Source organism: Aedes albopictus, chromosome 2 (assembly GCF_035046485.1).
Source record: "Aedes albopictus strain Foshan chromosome 2, AalbF5, whole genome shotgun sequence".
Lineage (NCBI taxonomy): Eukaryota > Metazoa > Arthropoda > Insecta > Diptera > Culicidae > Aedes > Aedes albopictus.
The window spans coordinates 101,822,654-101,842,874 of NC_085137.1; the positions used below are offsets into that span (position 1 = coordinate 101,822,654).

The window sequence follows — 20,221 nt, forward strand, 5'->3', positions numbered from 1 at the left end:
TTCAGAATAAGCTACACACAATCTATCACCTAAATATATCCCCTATCCGAAGATCGCATCACCGACCAAAAGTGACTCCCAGATTTCACGTCCTACCGTACTAACAAATACCCCATCACCGCTGGTCATGGGGACGCAGAGTGCTCTCGGTTTCTAGTAGCAACAATCATCACACTCTAATATTCCCTTCCCAACTGTCCGTATGGTCTTGGCCGGCACTGGTATTGATTTGAAATGTATAGGCTGCTTATATTGTACTTTGAGAATAAGTGAAGTGTCCCAGCCCTTATGCAGTTGAATCTCACACGCTAAGACCGCTCAGCACTGAAGTGCATAATTTCCAGACTACACCAAAAATGTGTAACACTTACACATTCAAAAAAACAGCTCCTGTGTTCGAAAAACGTGAAATTCGCAAAAAATGTTGTACGGCAATCTAGCTAAGTTTACTAGTGACGTTAGTAAAACAAGTCTGGAAATTATGCACTTATGAGTAGGTCTTACACATTTTATAAGTCTTAGCTAAGCTTATCATAAAACTATAAAATTGAGAGAGAAATATCTACATAGTGAAATAAAAATATCTACGTAGTGAAATGATAATAGTAAACAATTGAAAAACTTTTGAAATCGTACATTTTAACTACCATCTACTGTCTATCACACAAAAGAAACCAATAAATCAACGTCAAACACTACCTATTGCTTGAGGCACAATGCTGCTGGCGCGGTGTCCATCTCGCGTCGATCATCGTCGTCGTCGTTCGAATCAATTTGATTCGCCAATTGGTCGCCTTGAGGAGTCCATCACTACCGTTCAAGTCCCGCGGAACAGAAGCTAGCTCAAACTCAATTAGCGTCGCTGGAATCGTGTCGAGTCGCTCTGTATCACTATATCTGCCTTTCAAAGCTTATCAATTATTACCAGCCAATCAGCACGCGTACGTATACTTTCCAATTACAGACAATTTCTCTAGTGGCCAACGATGGTGATTGTCGTCGCTTTTCCCGGTTTCGATTTTTCCAGTGTAATTGCGTCACCTTAGTCCATCCGGCAGCGTTGTAGCCGTCAGCTGGCCCATCAAAGGAAGCAATAGACAGCGTTTGGGTTGTTGACCTGTCGGCGGGCGAGGCGGGGGCAGGGCGGGGATCGGTACTCGGGGGTTCTATTTCTAAACGGCTTTCTAGGACAGACTGACTACGGACTATGAAGGCTCTCTAGATGCAGGGACAAGGGTGGGTCTCAAAGCGAGAAAAGTTCTTTGATGAACACATGGCAGGCGAAGCTCATGCGCGGCTTTCGATGAGCGGCGCGGGTGGTGGTGGTGATACTCATCATCCGCCGTGGGAGAAGGTCTAATCAGTCGATGATAATGTTACTTACATGCATCGGGATGCGCTGGTTCAGGGACTTGGTTTTGGTCTTCTTGAACGAACAAAGCAACAGTTCGCGCATTCCCTTGCGGAAGTTTCGACTAAGGAAGGCGTACAACAGCGGATTGACGCCCGAGTTGAAGTACGTCACCAGGAAGGTGAGCGGCGTGAACAGGGCGTTGAAGTTCGAATCGCCCTGGTAGTCCGTGGACCTGGAAGAGAAGAGGAAATTATAGTAAACAATCAGAAAGTTGTGTGTACATGTGTAAACTGAAAAGATTTTCATATGGAGCAAGCCACTCTTAGTACTATCTTGTTGAATAGCTGTGCGCATTAGCTTTTTGGATTCCTATCATTAAATCTCAAGAATATGACATAATTTTTCAGAAATATACAGATTAAGAAAAAGATTTTGACTGATTACCATCAAATGTAGCACTGTATTCCTTTCCATACCCGAGCAGAGGTCAAGTACTGACGATCAAAATGAGATATTGGTTTGTTTGAGATAAGAGCCAAAAGTACTAAAAATAATAGCAAAAAATAGTTCTTGAACCATCTAACCAATAGCAAAATTTGATATTTGAAGATCAATCAAATAGCTCACTGCTATTGGTTAGATCTTACCAAGAGCTAAATGTGCTACGATGATGATGTCCCAGGAGTAAAATTGAGATATTATTTTCAGTACTTTTACCTCTTATCTCAAACAAACAAATATCACTTTTTGATCTCCGTATCAAAATATGCTATTATTGAGCAATTTTACTCTGCTCGGGTAGCCCGCATACTCACCGCTGCGGAAGGTGTGTTGGGCAGGATCCATGGTGAGATAGTTTAACCTTCCAGCACTCGCGCGGTTGGTCACCACCGCCAGCACCACGTCAACACTCAGTATAAGGACTGTGGCAGCACACGTGAGCTAGGAAAAGCTTTCATCGTGATGTGTAATATACAGAAGCACGATTGGTTGCCGATTAACGAAATAACGTGTAGATTGAGATTCTCCGGTATTATCGACGACAGGACCTACATATTGTGGCACTATCATCTACTCCGACAACTATCTGGTGAGGGTCAAACTGCGCCCAAACCATTCCGTCATCCCAAAACAGTTTACTACAGTGCCAGCAACCGCCATTGTACAACCTTGAGCAACTCAAGCATCCGGATGTTGACTCAGCATACGCGCAGAATTTCGAGGCAGCGTCCCCTGAGCAAGCAAGGTGAGCTCGATGTTGCACCTGTAGGAGGAGAACAGTAAAAGCTTGATGGCTGCCGATGGAGCCGAGAAGAGGACAACGCAGCGCGGCCAGCAATGCTGCAGCATGCACCTCGGCAGAATGTGGAAGGATGCAAACAGAATCGGAAACATCAGACCCGTCTCTTTCGGGATAAAAAGCGCCACATGGAATAAGCGAATTGCGAGGAAACGTAACTGCAGTGTCTTTCTAAAGTGAAATATTGGGACGGAGTACGCGGTAATTAATAACGACTGGACGACATTTCACTTTAATATTAACTTTATTAATTTAATCACTTTTGAGGAGACGGTTACACTTGCGTCCGTACTGCTCAACGGTCGGATGAAAAGAGAGTGATCTAATTGGATCGCTATAGCATGAAACCTTAATGCTATAAATTGAGTAGCTAATGCTATAAAAGTTATCTAGACACTACAATCTCTCCCGGCTTAAACAAGTCTTACAATCATTTGACAACATTAAACTTATATAATACAATTTCAAACCATAGAGTACTTAAAACTATTTCGGGTACTTTAGTCGAGGTTGCCCTTTCAAACGATTAGAACGTCGAACTTTCGGTGATTTGGATTCACTTCTTCGGCGTTTGATATGCTTCTTCCTTCTCTTATCTTTCTTGCTTTGCTGGTCAGCTTCCGCTTGCTTCGGAATCGGATGTTGAGAATCCGATCCGTTTCCACGATCCTCGCGGTCTTCAGCATTGACGATCTCTGCCGGTCTTGGCTGGACAATCGGCAAGCATGGATGGAACTTGTCGGACAGGTTCGAAAGTCGTATTTGGTTTGCATGTACCATACGAACATTCCCTTCGATACTGATCAAGTATGTTATTGGACTAATTTTTTGAAGAATGATAGCAGGTATCCATCGCACGACTTCCTTGAAGTGGTTGCGATACAGCACTTTTTCTCCCGGCTTAAACGACTTTTGTTTAAGTTTTCCTTCCGTACCCATCGATTCAGGGTTCGAAACAACTGAAGGTTTGGGAATTGGAGGACTGACCTTTACTTTTCGGGGGTTAACCGAATTCAGTAGAGTGCGTGGGGTGTATGCAAACACCATAGACGAAGGAGAACGATTAGTTGAAGTCGTTGGAGTATTCCGATAGTTAATCAAAAATCGATTGATTTTTCGCGACATGGACAATTGCCTGCATTTTTCGTCCAGAAGGTACTTTTTCAAGACGTCCTTGACTGTACGCACACCCCTCTCGGCCAACCCGTTCGACTGTGGGTGGTAGGGAGGCGTCTTGGTAGCTTTGACGTCATTAGCTTCCAGAAAGGACACAAAATGTTCTGAATTAAAGGGTGGCCCATTATCAGAAACGACTTCTTCAGCGATACCAAAAAGGGCAAAAAACGACTCCAGATGTTCTATCAGTTGAACACTGGTAGAACTTTTCAACAATTGAACATCAATGAACTTCGAGAACGCATCAATGATGATCAAGGCCGTATGGCCTTCAAAATAGAAGAGGTCCAAATGGATCCTTTGGAAAGGTCTTTGAAACTTTGGCCATGTCGATTCCACCTTTTCTTTCGGAACCGGTTGGCGCTGCTGGCAGATCTTACAGCTTTGAACAAGGTCTGACAAGTCTTTATCAAAGCTTTTCCACCAAACATAGGTTCTCCCAAGCATCTTCATTCTAACAATGCCGTCATGGCTAGCATGAAGTTGATTAATTACAGCCGGTTGCAGACTATCGGGTATAATAACACGATCGTTGAAGTACAAGACATCATCATCAATTCCAAGATGCGAATTGATCTGAAAGTACGGTTTAAAGACGATATCCACCGTCTTTGGCCAACCGTGCAAGACATACTCGCGAACTTTCACCAAAACTGGATAAGATTTCTGGTGTTTCTGCACCAGTTCTAAATTTACGATGTCTACAGAACCGGTCAAATTTTTGAGACCAAGGCCGATGTGCTCCACATCTGTGGGCTCATTCAATGGAAGACGGGAAAGGGCGTCAGCATGGCTCATGAACTTCCCTGGTCGGTGTTCAATGGAGTAGTCATAATTAGACAACATCACAGCCCACCTTTGCAATCTTGCAGCTGCGATAGCAGACGTCCCTTTAATTGGATTGAAAATTTCTTTAATCGCACTGTTGTCAGTGACGAGTTTGAATTTAGCGCCATACAAGTATTTATGGAACTTGTTATTCCAAGAATTACAGCCAAGGCTTCTTTATGCACTTGTGCATAATTTTCCTGAGTTGGAGATAAGGTCGAGGAAGCGAAGCCCACAGGCTTTTCCTCGCCATTGACCACATGAGACAGGACAGCCCCTAGGCCATAAGGACTTGCATCTACTGCCAATACGATCGGTTTCGCAGGATCGTAAGGCTCGAGTAAATCATTTTCTGACAATATTGTCTTAGTTTTCTCAAACGCCACTTGGCAGTTTGGCGACCAAACAAATCGACTGTTCTTCCTTAGAAGATTATACAGCGGACGCAGTTCTATCGACAGATTAGGGAGGAATTTGTGATAGTAATTTAATAGTCCCAGATACGCTTGTAGCTGGGTGACATTTTCAGGTGACGGGGCGTTCAATATGGCCTCGACTTTTGACGGATCTGGGCGTATACCGTCTGAAGTAATAGTATACCCCAAATGATTGACTTTTTCTACGTAAAAACATGATTTGCTCAAGTTAATTCGAACATTATGATCGTTTAACTTTCGCAGGACAATTAGAAGATTGGCGTGACACTCTTCACGGTTGCGGCCACCGACAATTATGTCGTCCAAATAAGGAACTCCGGGCGAATCCACGAGAATCTGATCGATTATCGATTGGAAAATCGCCGGCGCGGAAGCTAAGCCAAAAGGCATCCGCGTAAACTGAAAAAGACCCCGTTGAGTGTTCACGGTGCACAGAACCTGTGAAGCTTTCGAGAGCGTAACTTGTAAATACGCTCCGGAGAGATCAACTTTACAAAAAACTTTCCAGTTTGCCAACTGAGCTAAAACATCGTCTATCCGTGGTAGCGGATAATGTTCGACAGTGGTATGACGGTTGTGTGTACATGTGTAAACTGAAAAGATTTTCATATGGAGCAAGCCACTCTTAGTACTATCTTGTTGAATAGCTGTGCGCATTAGCTTTTTGGATTCCTATCATTAAATCTCAAGAATATGACATAATTTTTCAGAAATATACAGATTAAGAAAAAGATTTTGACTGATTACCATCAAATGTAGCACTGTATTCCTTTCCATACCCGAGCAGAGGTCAAGTACTGACGATCAAAATGAGATATTGGTTTGTTTGAGATAAGAGCCAAAAGTACTAAAAATAATAGCAAAAAATAGTTCTTGAACCATCTAACCAATAGCAAAATTTGATATTTGAAGATCAATCAAATAGCTCACTGCTATTGGTTAGATCTTACCAAGAGCTAAATGTGCTACGATGATGATGTCCCAGGAGTAAAATTGAGATATTATTTTCAGTACTTTTACCTCTTATCTCAAACAAACAAATATCACTTTTTGATCTCCGTATCAAAATATGCTATTATTGAGCAATTTTACTCTGCTCGGGTAGCCCGCATACTCACCGCTGCGGAAGGTGTGTTGGGCAGGATCCATGGTGAGATAGTTTAACCTTCCAGCACTCGCGCGGTTGGTCACCACCGCCAGCACCACGTCAACACTCAGTATAAGGACTGTGGCAGCACACGTGAGCTAGGAAAAGCTTTCATCGTGATGTGTAATATACAGAAGCACGATTGGTTGCCGATTAACGAAATAACGTGTAGATTGAGATTCTCCGGTATTATCGACGACAGGACCTACATATTGTGGCACTATCATCTACTCCGACAACTATCTGGTGAGGGTCAAACTGCGCCCAAACCATTCCGTCATCCCAAAACAGTTTACTACAGTGCCAGCAACCGCCATTGTACAACCTTGAGCAACTCAAGCATCCGGATGTTGACTCAGCATACGCGCAGAATTTCGAGGCAGCGTCCCCTGAGCAAGCAAGGTGAGCTCGATGTTGCACCTGTAGGAGGAGAACAGTAAAAGCTTGATGGCTGCCGATGGAGCCGAGAAGAGGACAACGCAGCGCGGCCAGCAATGCTGCAGCATGCACCTCGGCAGAATGTGGAAGGATGCAAACAGAATCGGAAACATCAGACCCGTCTCTTTCGGGATAAAAAGCGCCACATGGAATAAGCGAATTGCGAGGAAACGTAACTGCAGTGTCTTTCTAAAGTGAAATATTGGGACGGAGTACGCGGTAATTAATAACGACTGGACGACATTTCACTTTAATATTAACTTTATTAATTTAATCACTTTTGAGGAGACGGTTACACTTGCGTCCGTACTGCTCAACGGTCGGATGAAAAGAGAGTGATCTAATTGGATCGCTATAGCATGAAACCTTAATGCTATAAATTGAGTAGCTAATGCTATAAAAGTTATCTAGACACTACAATCTCTCCCGGCTTAAACAAGTCTTACAATCATTTGACAACATTAAACTTATATAATACAATTTCAAACCATAGAGTACTTAAAACTATTTCGGGTACTTTAGTCGAGGTTGCCCTTTCAAACGATTAGAACGTCGAACTTTCGGTGATTTGGATTCACTTCTTCGGCGTTTGATATGCTTCTTCCTTCTCTTATCTTTCTTGCTTTGCTGGTCAGCTTCCGCTTGCTTCGGAATCGGATGTTGAGAATCCGATCCGTTTCCACGATCCTCGCGGTCTTCAGCATTGACGATCTCTGCCGGTCTTGGCTGGACAATCGGCAAGCATGGATGGAACTTGTCGGACAGGTTCGAAAGTCGTATTTGGTTTGCATGTACCATACGAACATTCCCTTCGATACTGATCAAGTATGTTATTGGACTAATTTTTTGAAGAATGATAGCAGGTATCCATCGCACGACTTCCTTGAAGTGGTTGCGATACAGCACTTTTTCTCCCGGCTTAAACGACTTTTGTTTAAGTTTTCCTTCCGTACCCATCGATTCAGGGTTCGAAACAACTGAAGGTTTGGGAATTGGAGGACTGACCTTTACTTTTCGGGGGTTAACCGAATTCAGTAGAGTGCGTGGGGTGTATGCAAACACCATAGACGAAGGAGAACGATTAGTTGAAGTCGTTGGAGTATTCCGATAGTTAATCAAAAATCGATTGATTTTTCGCGACATGGACAATTGCCTGCATTTTTCGTCCAGAAGGTACTTTTTCAAGACGTCCTTGACTGTACGCACACCCCTCTCGGCCAACCCGTTCGACTGTGGGTGGTAGGGAGGCGTCTTGGTAGCTTTGACGTCATTAGCTTCCAGAAAGGACACAAAATGTTCTGAATTAAAGGGTGGCCCATTATCAGAAACGACTTCTTCAGCGATACCAAAAAGGGCAAAAAACGACTCCAGATGTTCTATCAGTTGAACACTGGTAGAACTTTTCAACAATTGAACATCAATGAACTTCGAGAACGCATCAATGATGATCAAGGCCGTATGGCCTTCAAAATAGAAGAGGTCCAAATGGATCCTTTGGAAAGGTCTTTGAAACTTTGGCCATGTCGATTCCACCTTTTCTTTCGGAACCGGTTGGCGCTGCTGGCAGATCTTACAGCTTTGAACAAGGTCTGACAAGTCTTTATCAAAGCTTTTCCACCAAACATAGGTTCTCCCAAGCATCTTCATTCTAACAATGCCGTCATGGCTAGCATGAAGTTGATTAATTACAGCCGGTTGCAGACTATCGGGTATAATAACACGATCGTTGAAGTACAAGACATCATCATCAATTCCAAGATGCGAATTGATCTGAAAGTACGGTTTAAAGACGATATCCACCGTCTTTGGCCAACCGTGCAAGACATACTCGCGAACTTTCACCAAAACTGGATAAGATTTCTGGTGTTTCTGCACCAGTTCTAAATTTACGATGTCTACAGAACCGGTCAAATTTTTGAGACCAAGGCCGATGTGCTCCACATCTGTGGGCTCATTCAATGGAAGACGGGAAAGGGCGTCAGCATGGCTCATGAACTTCCCTGGTCGGTGTTCAATGGAGTAGTCATAATTAGACAACATCACAGCCCACCTTTGCAATCTTGCAGCTGCGATAGCAGACGTCCCTTTAATTGGATTGAAAATTTCTTTAATCGCACTGTTGTCAGTGACGAGTTTGAATTTAGCGCCATACAAGTATTTATGGAACTTGTTATTCCAAGAATTACAGCCAAGGCTTCTTTATGCACTTGTGCATAATTTTCCTGAGTTGGAGATAAGGTCGAGGAAGCGAAGCCCACAGGCTTTTCCTCGCCATTGACCACATGAGACAGGACAGCCCCTAGGCCATAAGGACTTGCATCTACTGCCAATACGATCGGTTTCGCAGGATCGTAAGGCTCGAGTAAATCATTTTCTGACAATATTGTCTTAGTTTTCTCAAACGCCACTTGGCAGTTTGGCGACCAAACAAATCGACTGTTCTTCCTTAGAAGATTATACAGCGGACGCAGTTCTATCGACAGATTAGGGAGGAATTTGTGATAGTAATTTAATAGTCCCAGATACGCTTGTAGCTGGGTGACATTTTCAGGTGACGGGGCGTTCAATATGGCCTCGACTTTTGACGGATCTGGGCGTATACCGTCTGAAGTAATAGTATACCCCAAATGATTGACTTTTTCTACGTAAAAACATGATTTGCTCAAGTTAATTCGAACATTATGATCGTTTAACTTTCGCAGGACAATTAGAAGATTGGCGTGACACTCTTCACGGTTGCGGCCACCGACAATTATGTCGTCCAAATAAGGAACTCCGGGCGAATCCACGAGAATCTGATCGATTATCGATTGGAAAATCGCCGGCGCGGAAGCTAAGCCAAAAGGCATCCGCGTAAACTGAAAAAGACCCCGTTGAGTGTTCACGGTGCACAGAACCTGTGAAGCTTTCGAGAGCGTAACTTGTAAATACGCTCCGGAGAGATCAACTTTACAAAAAACTTTCCAGTTTGCCAACTGAGCTAAAACATCGTCTATCCGTGGTAGCGGATAATGTTCGACAGTGGTATGACGGTTGAGGGCAGCCTTGCCGTCAAGACAAATTCTGACGGTGCCGTCTTTTTTAGGCACTACCACGATGGGACTTGCCCAAGGTGATGAACGAACTGGGACCAGGATACCGTCCTGGACAAGTTTGTCAAGACTTTCGTCCACTTTTTCTCGAAGCGAGAAGGGAACGGTATAAGCCTTATGAAAAACAGGTGTTGTATCGGGTTTCAACACAATGTCAGCCGTAAAACCTTTAATCGCATTTTCCGGCGACTCAGAAAACACGTTTGGAAATTTCGTTTTAAGCTCAGTATCGAAGGATTGTCCTGACTTACCGACCGACTTAAGCGAGAAAGTCTTCCGCCATCCAGGGAAAATGAGGTCCAGACCGTCACGGCCTAGTAACGGATGCACTGTGCGGTCAGTGGGAATAACCACCAACTCTAGTTGACCTTGGATTCCTGATGAAGCGGAGACTTGAATGCCAACAGTTCCATTTGGCGTAATGCGTTGGCCTGAAACGGAAACAAATTCTAAAGCAGTGGGAACTAACTTACACTCAGAAAAATGCTTTTGATACGTATCTGTGGATATTACACTCCGGCACGCCCCACAGTCCACCTCGAAATCGAGACGACGACCTTGACAATTCAATGTCACGAACTCTGGAGCGTCGACCTTGTTGAGAGAGTTGATGTTGCTAGTAGACGCCTGCTCCAGTATGGACAAACTGCAATCATCCTCCTGTTCTGCCGCATTATTCGGCGGTGAAAACGGTGACGATGGCCTCTCTGCATCGATCGACTCCGCCAACAGATTCAGTCGAAGAACTTCTACCGCTTCAGCCATTTCAGCGACACGTTGGTTTCCTCCAGACTTTTTCGACGACGACGACGACGACGGTTTCACTCTACAGCATGTTGACACGTGGCCTTGTTTCCCGCACGAGTAGCAGGTCCAACTGCGAGCCGGGCAAGTAGCCGGATCGTGATGGCGGCTACATCGGAAACACGGTTTATCTTGCTTCATAGACGACCGACCTGACTTGAAATCCGGTGCTCGGGCACCATTTTGCTTTGTTTTATGGACCGGATTCCGCTTCTCCCTCATTGCAGCTACCACGTGGTTCGATTGCGACGACATTTCCTTGTTCTGGCTGAGCGCTGCCTCCCAGCTCCGACCGATTGAACACGCTTTATCGAATGTCAGCTCGGGCTCCGTTAACAGTTTTTTCCGCAAACTTTGGTCGTTGATTCCCGCGACGAATTGATCCCGAAGCGCATCCGACAGAAAATCTCCAAACTTACACGACTGTGCGGTGGCTTTTAGGTTGATAATAAACTCGGTGACACTTTGTGACGACATTTGCTCACACTTGCGGAATTTGTACCTTTTCGCGACGATATTCGTGGTTGGATCGAGGTGCTTTTTAAGGAGATCGACCAGATCCTCGTAGGACTTCGTACGTGGATCCTCCGGTGAACTCAACCTAGCTGCGATTGAGTATAGGCTGGGACCAGCCACCGTGACCAACACCGGCACTTTTTTATCGTCCGGCATGTCATTGACGAGGAAGAACATTTCCAAACGGTTCACATATTCCCCGAAATTCTCCCCGACGACGTACTGTTCGATCTGGCCGAACATGCCAGCACGAACTATTGGAGCAGCACCTACTGCTTCCATCTTCAACGCGCTCTGCGCTACACCACTTGCACCTGCAGACTCCGTCATTTTGAGGTTAGGGTTTCCACTCACCACGTGTTCGCGACCGACTAAAACGCACGCGCTATAGTAGCTTTTTCTGACCGACTATTTTTCACTGATTTACACTCGTCGCCAAGTTGAAATATTGGGACGGAGTACGCGGTAATTAATAACGACTGGACGACATTTCACTTTAATATTAACTTTATTAATTTAATCACTTTTGAGGAGACGGTTACACTTGCGTCCGTACTGCTCAACGGTCGGATGAAAAGAGAGTGATCTAATTGGATCGCTATAGCATGAAACCTTAATGCTATAAATTGAGTAGCTAATGCTATAAAAGTTATCTAGACACTACATAAAGCAACACTGAAGTTCTGACAGAAGTGCAACACAAGCCGCAACGGCTTCTATTCGCAAGCCGAAATATGCAGAGATAAGGACGGGAGTGCGATAAGATCGACTGTACAGGGCTATTGAAAATTATGGACGAGAACGGTTTCTCCGGGAAGCCGTTTGAATCTCGCCGGGGACTGCGACAAGGTGATGTTTGTTACACAAACAACACACATGTTATATAGGAGTTACGGCAGTGCAAATTTTGGTTGTATAGAGGTTCAATATCGCCCTGGAAAGTGCTTTAACGCTGTAATGCGACGAGCCGAGCTCAACAATTTGGGCACAATTTTCACGATATCCAGCCAATTTGTTTATTTTCGGACGACATGGATATAATTGCTAGAAAATTAGAAATGGTGGCAGAACTGTACAACTGCCTGTAACGTGAAAAATAAGAGTGTTTCACACAGCATTGCCATTCTATAATCAATGTTAATTAGTTTTACTTAATAAATGAAACGCTTTGAGCGTCATATACAGGGGATGGCCAAAATGTTTGGGATAGGCAACTTTTTTTTCTCTCACAAAAAAGTTCAACATGCTATAACTTTTCATTGAGTGCATCAAAAAATCTCAAATTTTGATTGTTTGTCAACCTATTATATGTGCATCATTGGTACAAATTTGGGCTCGATTGAATAATGTTTCGCAAAGTTAGAACTGTTCGGGTAAAACACTATTTTTTAGATAATTCATTTTTGAGCTGTCATATCTCGGAAGTCAGTGAACCGAATTGAATGAAATTTTGAACGTACACTAACAATATGTAAATGCTTCACAAACTATTAAAACATAGATACTTTTTAAATGTTGAAAAAAGTTATCGTGGATTGACACTTTTTGGATTTTTCTCGAAAAAATGTATTTTTTTTATATCAATGTCAATAATTTTTAGTGTTGATATTCAAAGATATTCCACTTATGGGGAGTTTTTCTGATATGTATTCATTCTTGAACCCTCAAGCCAATTCTGCTTCGACTCCTCCAGGAATGGCTTCAGATTCCTTATTCCTTATTCCTTATTCCTTATTCCTTATTCCTTATTCCTTATTCCTTATTCCTTATTCCTTATTCCTTATTCCTTATTCCTTATTCCTTATTCCTTATTCCTTATTCCTTATTCCTTATTCCTTATTCCTTATTCCTTATTCCTTATTCCTTATTCCTTATTCCTTATTCCTTATTCCTTATTCCTTATTCCTTATTCCTTATTCCTTATTCCTTATTCCTTATTCCTTATTCCTTATTCCTTATTCCTTATTCCTTATTCCTTATTCCTTATTCCTTATTCCTTATTCCTTATTCCTTATTCCTTATTCCTTATTCCTTATTCCTTATTCCTTATTCCTTATTCCTTATTCCTTATTCCTTATTCCTTATTCCTTATTCCTTATTCCTTATTCCTTATTCCTTATTCCTTATTCCTTATTCCTTATTCCTTATTCCTTATTCCTTATTCCTTATTCCTTATTCCTTATTCCTTATTCCTTATTCCTTATTCCTTATTCCTTATTCCTTATTCCTTATTCCTTATTCCTTATTCCTTATTCCTTATTCCTTATTCCTTATTCCTTATTCCTTATTCCTTATTCCTTATTCCTTATTCCTTATTCCTTATTCCTTATTCCTTATTCCTTATTCCTTATTCCTTATTCCTTATTCCTTATTCCTTATTCCTTATTCCTTATTCCTTATTCCTTATTCCTTATTCCTTATTCCTTATTCCTTATTCCTTATTCCTTATTCCTTATTCCTTATTCCTTATTCCTTATTCCTTATTCCTTATTCCTTATTCCTTATTCCTTATTCCTTATTCCTTATTCCTTATTCCTTATTCCTTATTCCTTATTCCTTATTCCTTATTCCTTATTCCTTATTCCTTATTCCTTATTCCTTATTCCTTATTCCTTATTCCTTATTCCTTATTCCTTATTCCTTATTCCTTATTCCTTATTCCTTATTCCTTATTCCTTATTCCTTATTCCTTATTCCTTATTCCTTATTCCTTATTCCTTATTCCTTATTCCTTATTCCTTATTCCTTATTCCTTATTCCTTATTCCTTATTCCTTATTCCTTATTCCTTATTCCTTATTCCTTATTCCTTATTCCTTATTCCTTATTCCTTATTCCTTATTCCTTATTCCTTATTCCTTATTCCTTATTCCTTATTCCTTATTCCTTATTCCTTATTCCTTATTCCTTATTCCTTATTCCTTATTCCTTATTCCTTATTCCTTATTCCTTATTCCTTATTCCTTATTCCTTATTCCTTATTCCTTATTCCTTATTCCTTATTCCTTATTCCTTATTCCTTATTCCTTATTCCTTATTCCTTATTCCTTATTCCTTATTCCTTATTCCTTATTCCTTATTCCTTATTCCTTATTCCTTATTCCTTATTCCTTATTCCTTATTCCTTATTCCTTATTCCTTATTCCTTATTCCTTATTCCTTATTCCTTATTCCTTATTCCTTATTCCTTATTCCTTATTCCTTATTCCTTATTCCTTATTCCTTATTCCTTATTCCTTATTCCTTATTCCTTATTCCTTATTCCTTATTCCTTATTCCTTATTCCTTATTCCTTATTCCTTATTCCTTATTCCTTATTCCTTATTCCTTATTCCTTATTCCTTATTCCTTATTCCTTATTCCTTATTCCTTATTCCTTATTCCTTATTCCTTATTCCTTATTCCTTATTCCTTATTCCTTATTCCTTATTCCTTATTCCTTATTCCTTATTCCTTATTCCTTATTCCTTATTCCTTATTCCTTATTCCTTATTCCTTATTCCTTATTCCTTATTCCTTATTCCTTATTCCTTATTCCTTATTCCTTATTCCTTATTCCTTATTCCTTATTCCTTATTCCTTATTCCTTATTCCTTATTCCTTATTCCTTATTCCTTATTCCTTATTCCTTATTCCTTATTCCTTATTCCTTATTCCTTATTCCTTATTCCTTATTCCTTATTCCTTATTCCTTATTCCTTATTCCTTATTCCTTATTCCTTATTCCTTATTCCTTATTCCTTATTCCTTATTCCTTATTCCTTATTCCTTATTCCTTATTCCTTATTCCTTATTCCTTATTCCTTATTCCTTATTCCTTATTCCTTATTCCTTATTCCTTATTCCTTATTCCTTATTCCTTATTCCTTATTCCTTATTCCTTATTCCTTATTCCTTATTCCTTATTCCTTATTCCTTATTCCTTGTTCCTTATTCCTCAAAACAACAATTAAAACAGATTGCGTTAATTCGAAGCTTTGAGAAGAATTCCTAGGATCCATGACACAAAGATTAGCTGTAAATTTAATAACTAAACACTTCAAAGTTGAAAGCAGCAAATTAAAATGTAGATTGCAGTTTATACAAATACAATTCATATTATTTGATCTCTCCATGCGTATTTTAATAGACAGTCACGCTTCACCACGCTTATAAGCAAACCCAGTTCGGATGCGACAACAACATTTTCCGCTGTCAAATACTAGAAATCAAATCCGACTGAAAAACCACTTTGTGGTGGTAATATGGATGTCATGTAAACCACGGACATGTTTGTTCAACGTCAACCTTTTAGTTTGGATCAGCGACGCCGAACATGCTCGATGTGGCCGGATCAACTATTCAGTTGTGCTATATTTGAAACCTCGAAACATCATCATCATCACACAGCTGCAGCAATAATCTCTATTGCAGGCGCCATCATCAGCATCTGAGTAGTGCCAGACTTATTGAATATTTTAATTTCCGCATCCATTCCGGCGTGTAGGGTTGGGAATCAGTTTTCACCGCTGGCTGCGAAATTCAGTTTTCCTCAAATAACGAGGACCAGTATTGACGCCACACCCTTTTCGCTAGGACAGTAGAACAGTATTTTGGATACGCCATATGCCGTGTTGGGTCCATTTTACGAGTACTAAATTTAGCATGATTCACTTTTCACCCATCCGCCCATTCAATATTTCCGCCCAACAAAAAGCGTAGTTTTCAATTTAGATTGTTGCGCAAATCGCAAAAGCAGATGATGATTGATACACGTTCAGGCGATCATCATTGGAACGTGCTGTAGTGGTAAAATTCTGCCCGGGCAAACTTTTTCGGTGGGAAGAATCGTTTGAGGGAGATGGATGGTGTTGTAGGACCAGATTGCTTTTAACGATAAGATTTACAGATGGAAAAGTATTGGGATTTAATTCATCTGTCGGCACAAAATTGTGAGACTAATATGAGCCAAACTACCCTACAAATGCATCTATAAAAATTGATGTACACTCCCGTTCAAAAGTTTGGGGTCACCCCCTCAAAAACATGTCATTTTTTTAGGCCCATATCTCCGCCAATTTGCGTCCGATTTCAAAACCCTAGGTTTCATTCAAAAGATAATAAGTCAAAGAAACTTTGAACATGATTTAAAAGAAACTTTTTCAAAAAATTTTGTATGTAAACTTAACCCAAAGTTGCCAAATTTTCTAAAAAATGAATATAAAATTAAGGCAGTGTCGCTGGAAATTGGGTCGACCAAATTTTAAGATGAGAGCGGTAATATGACCCATTTTCTATTAGCTTTCAACTGCTTTTTACAGAACTTAGCTGAAAAATCTAGAAAAAAAGTTATTAAGTAAATTAATCCTTGATGTCATCGACCAAAAGTTTGGGGTCACCCCTCAATATGATGTATCGGCCAAAAGTTTGGGGTCACTTTCGTAAAACATGGAAAAGTAATTTGGTGATATCTTCGTCATCTATAGTTCAATTTTAATTATTTTTGGCTCATTTCAAAGATAATTAACTAAATTTACGTTTGATGTCTTTAACTTAACGTATTTAACGATTTTTGTATATAAAAATGTTTTGTAAAGTTAGCACATTTTACCACGCTTCAAAAAATGAGGCAACTTTACGTTAAGTTTTAGTATGTAAATTTCAACAAATATGTGTGGTTCAATGTCTATGCAGTAAGTATCATTCATTTTGTTTCAAATAAGCCAAGAAGAATTAAAATTGAATGAAAGATGACAAAGATATCAACAAATCACTTTTCCATGTTTTACGATAGTGACCCCAAACTTTTGGCCGATACATCATATTGAGAGGTGACCCCAAACTTTTGGTCGATGACATCAAGGATTAATTTACTTAATAACTTTTTTTCTAGATTTTTTAGCTAAGTTCTGTAAAAAGCAGTTGAAAGCTAATAGAAAATGGGTCATATTACCGCTCTCATCTTAAAATTTGGTTGACCCAATTTCCAGCGACACTGCCTTAATTTTATATTCATTTTTTAGAAAATTTGGCAACTTTGGGTTAAGTTTACATACAAAATTTTTTGAAAAAGTTTCATTTAAATCATGTTCAAAGTTTCTTTGACTTATTATCTTTTGAATGCAATCTAGGGTTTTGAAATCGGACGCAAATTGGCGGAGATATGAGCCTAAAAAAATGACATGTTTTTGAGGGGGTGACCCCAAACTTTTGAACGGGAGTGTACATTACACGAGTGCAACTTCAATTGGTTTTCCGGTACAATTGAATGATTTTTAGCGACGCAAAACAATTATTGTTACAACCGTTTGCGTTGAAACCCCTCTTCACTTTGGGGATGGAATGTTTGGAAGCAATTCACCAAGGCTCAAAAAAAATAATCCATTTCTAATGAGGTCTATGAGATATCTTTGTGTACGGACTACGATGCCAATCCTGAAAAGACAATTTAATTAATTGAAGCTTCAGGAAACTACTCTTTCTTAAGGATGGGAAGGGCTCTACTAAAAATGCTTTTCGAAACTACAAATTCATACCGATTGAAATGCTAACATCATTAATTGTTACAGTTTTTAATTTTGTTAAACTAATCAACTATATACATATGTATATCAAATGATAAATACCATCTTCTGATTCTTGATGCAACGTCCTAACCAGGACAAAGTCTGCTTTTCAGGTAAGTATTTTATGGTACAAACTCAAACAAAACATATACACACATGGGACTACTCTTAGTAAAATACAAAATTCGTAAATAGATATCCAAGCTTGAAAGTTTTTGCTCCGTGTACTCTATGTTCAATACGAAGCACGTGGTTATTTTCGTGAGTCGGTCGGTTTAATCGTTAGGGAGATGGGGACGCGAATGTTGAATGCGGAACCAGAAGCGCGCGACAACTTTCGTGGGAAGGTCGGTTTTTCCGATTAAGTAAACGATCAATTCGCTGGCGCGTTTCATATTGACCGACCGTTGACGTATGTGTATTACCCTTACTATTGTGTGGGGTGGTTATTGCGACCAAATAAATCATAATCGTGATGAAGACCGTGACGTGTATTTTCATTTTACTAGTGGATCATATCACCTACCAAAGGTAGCTCCAAGATCCACACCTTACTCTACCCTACTAACAAATACTCCTTCACGAGACAACTATGGGGATGCTGTGGATTCCACGGTTTCTAGTAGCAACGGTTATCGAACTAACATTCCTTCCCTTTCCCGATGACCGAAAGGACGTGGCCGGCGCCGTTATTGACTGTAAAATATTGAACTCTCGAAATGTGCACATTGAGAGTGTGTAGCTAGCCCCAAGCACCATTCATTGGATCTCTTTGCAAATTCGATTGTTCTGGTTAATCACGGAGTAGCATATACGATGTGTACGGTTATCTTTGCTTTGCTTGGCTTTGCAAACTCAAACAATACCACGGTGTGTTGTGTAGAACAACTTAAAAACAAAAAAAAAATTTGCCCAATGATAGTTTGGGCCATTTCCTTCAATTTGCTGGGTCGGTGGAAAATATCCATCGGGGGGTCTAGAACAAAATTTTTTTTTTGAAGGTTTTTCATGCAAAAACTATTAAAAGTGCATATTGTCACAACTTCTTTGTCTTCAAAGATAGAACCATAAAATTTTCAGGCGTTTCGAAGTAGTATGCGTAGATGACATTGGGCAAAATTTCAGACTTACTTATTTTTTTGTTTTAAAGTTGCTCTAAAAACACACCGTGATACATATTTTACGAATCAAGGTCGAACTTGATAATCCAGGGAATTAAAATGCTGACCTAGTATCATTGCCGGCTGTTCGGGCTCTAAAGAAGTTGATCATCAATATTAATTTCTATTCCCGATCAGCCTAGATAGCCGTGTAGTGGCGGTAGCAGTTCCCTCAACTGGCTAAGAATATCACTACGGATTGCCTGATCCGGTGGTAAAAGTCTACCACACAGGCGACCCCTAATTCATGGTGTCAAGCGTACCGTGCCTAGGAATGAATGGTTACACGGTCCGACAATTTTTTTGCCCAGCTCCAAATTTCACTTTTCTGATTGCTCCCGACTAGAAACTCATAAATCTGAAGTTTTGCACCTCTCAATTTCAATGGATTTGGCTGAAATTTTGACCAGTTACTTCTTTTGGGATGCCAATCAAAATATGGGGGTGGACTTAAGAATCAGAGAACGGGAATCTACGGCCCTGGAATACAAATTTCAGTGGCGATGGGACACTATCATACGGTGTTTGATTCTTACTATTTTGAAATGCGAGAGAAAATACAGATATGCAAATATTTGTATTCTCTCAGATAGTCAAGCTGCACTAAAAGCATTGTGCGCTTACAAATGTACTTCAAAGCTTGTCTGAGAATGTATTCTTTCACTGCGCAGGCTGTGCCAAGGGAACTCAGTAAACTTATACTGGGTTCCAGGTCACTGCGGCATTGAAGGGAATTAAATGGCAGACGAGCTTGTTAAAAGTGGTTCCAATTTACAGTTTACTGGCCCAGAACCATTCTGCGGTATATCAAACTGTACAATAAAAATGGACCTGAAATGCTGGGCTGAGCAGAGGGTGATATCCAATTGTCAAAAATTGCAATCAGTCAAAACGATTCATAACACCAATTGTCTATAAAACCAAAAAGCTCTTAGAGCTCAACAAGAGAGCTCTATGTACATACACTGGCCTAGTAACTGGACACTGCCCGAGCAGGTAGCACTTGAAAAATATTGGCCAGATTCAGAGTGGTATCTGTCGTTTCTGTAATACGGAACGTGAAACTTCGGAACATCTGCTTTGCAGTAAGTGGTGCTTTATACACGCGCAGGCAATGATTTCTAAATAGTGGTTGCTTGCAACCCAGTGAGATCTGGTCTGCAGAACCTGGGAAGGTCTTGGAGTTTATCAATTCCATTGCACCTGACTGGGAGACGACGCGTCGTAGCTGATTACTTGACACATGGTAATTAGCTGGCTAGATGCGAATATCAAAACGGGACATGTCACAAAAGTTCATCTTATTGGACGCAGTGGCATAATTTCTCCAACAGGGGAGGAAAAAAAATCATTGTATCCCCATTTGTTTCTTTTATTTCCTTTCATTTTTCCTGCCGTCGGTTCCCCTAAGACTTTCGGCTGGGC

At 40.6% G+C, this 20,221-nt stretch overlaps 1 protein-coding gene across 4 annotated transcripts in view; it reads right to left on the bottom strand.

The window, feature by feature from the left end:
- The window catches only part of LOC109419738 (trissin receptor), a 326,442-nt gene that overhangs the window by 25,221 nt on the left and 281,000 nt on the right, over nucleotides 1-20,221 (bottom strand). For 3 of the 4 annotated variants that reach the window (XM_062850150.1, XM_029852724.2, XM_019694013.3), the window contains one exon: nucleotides 1,385-1,586. In XM_062850150.1, coding sequence (XP_062706134.1) covers nucleotides 1,385-1,586 — 202 coding nt within the window. Of the gene's footprint in view, nucleotides 1-699; nucleotides 1,587-20,221 lie in introns of all 4 variants that reach the window. The other variant, XR_009997449.1, reaches the window with a different exon arrangement.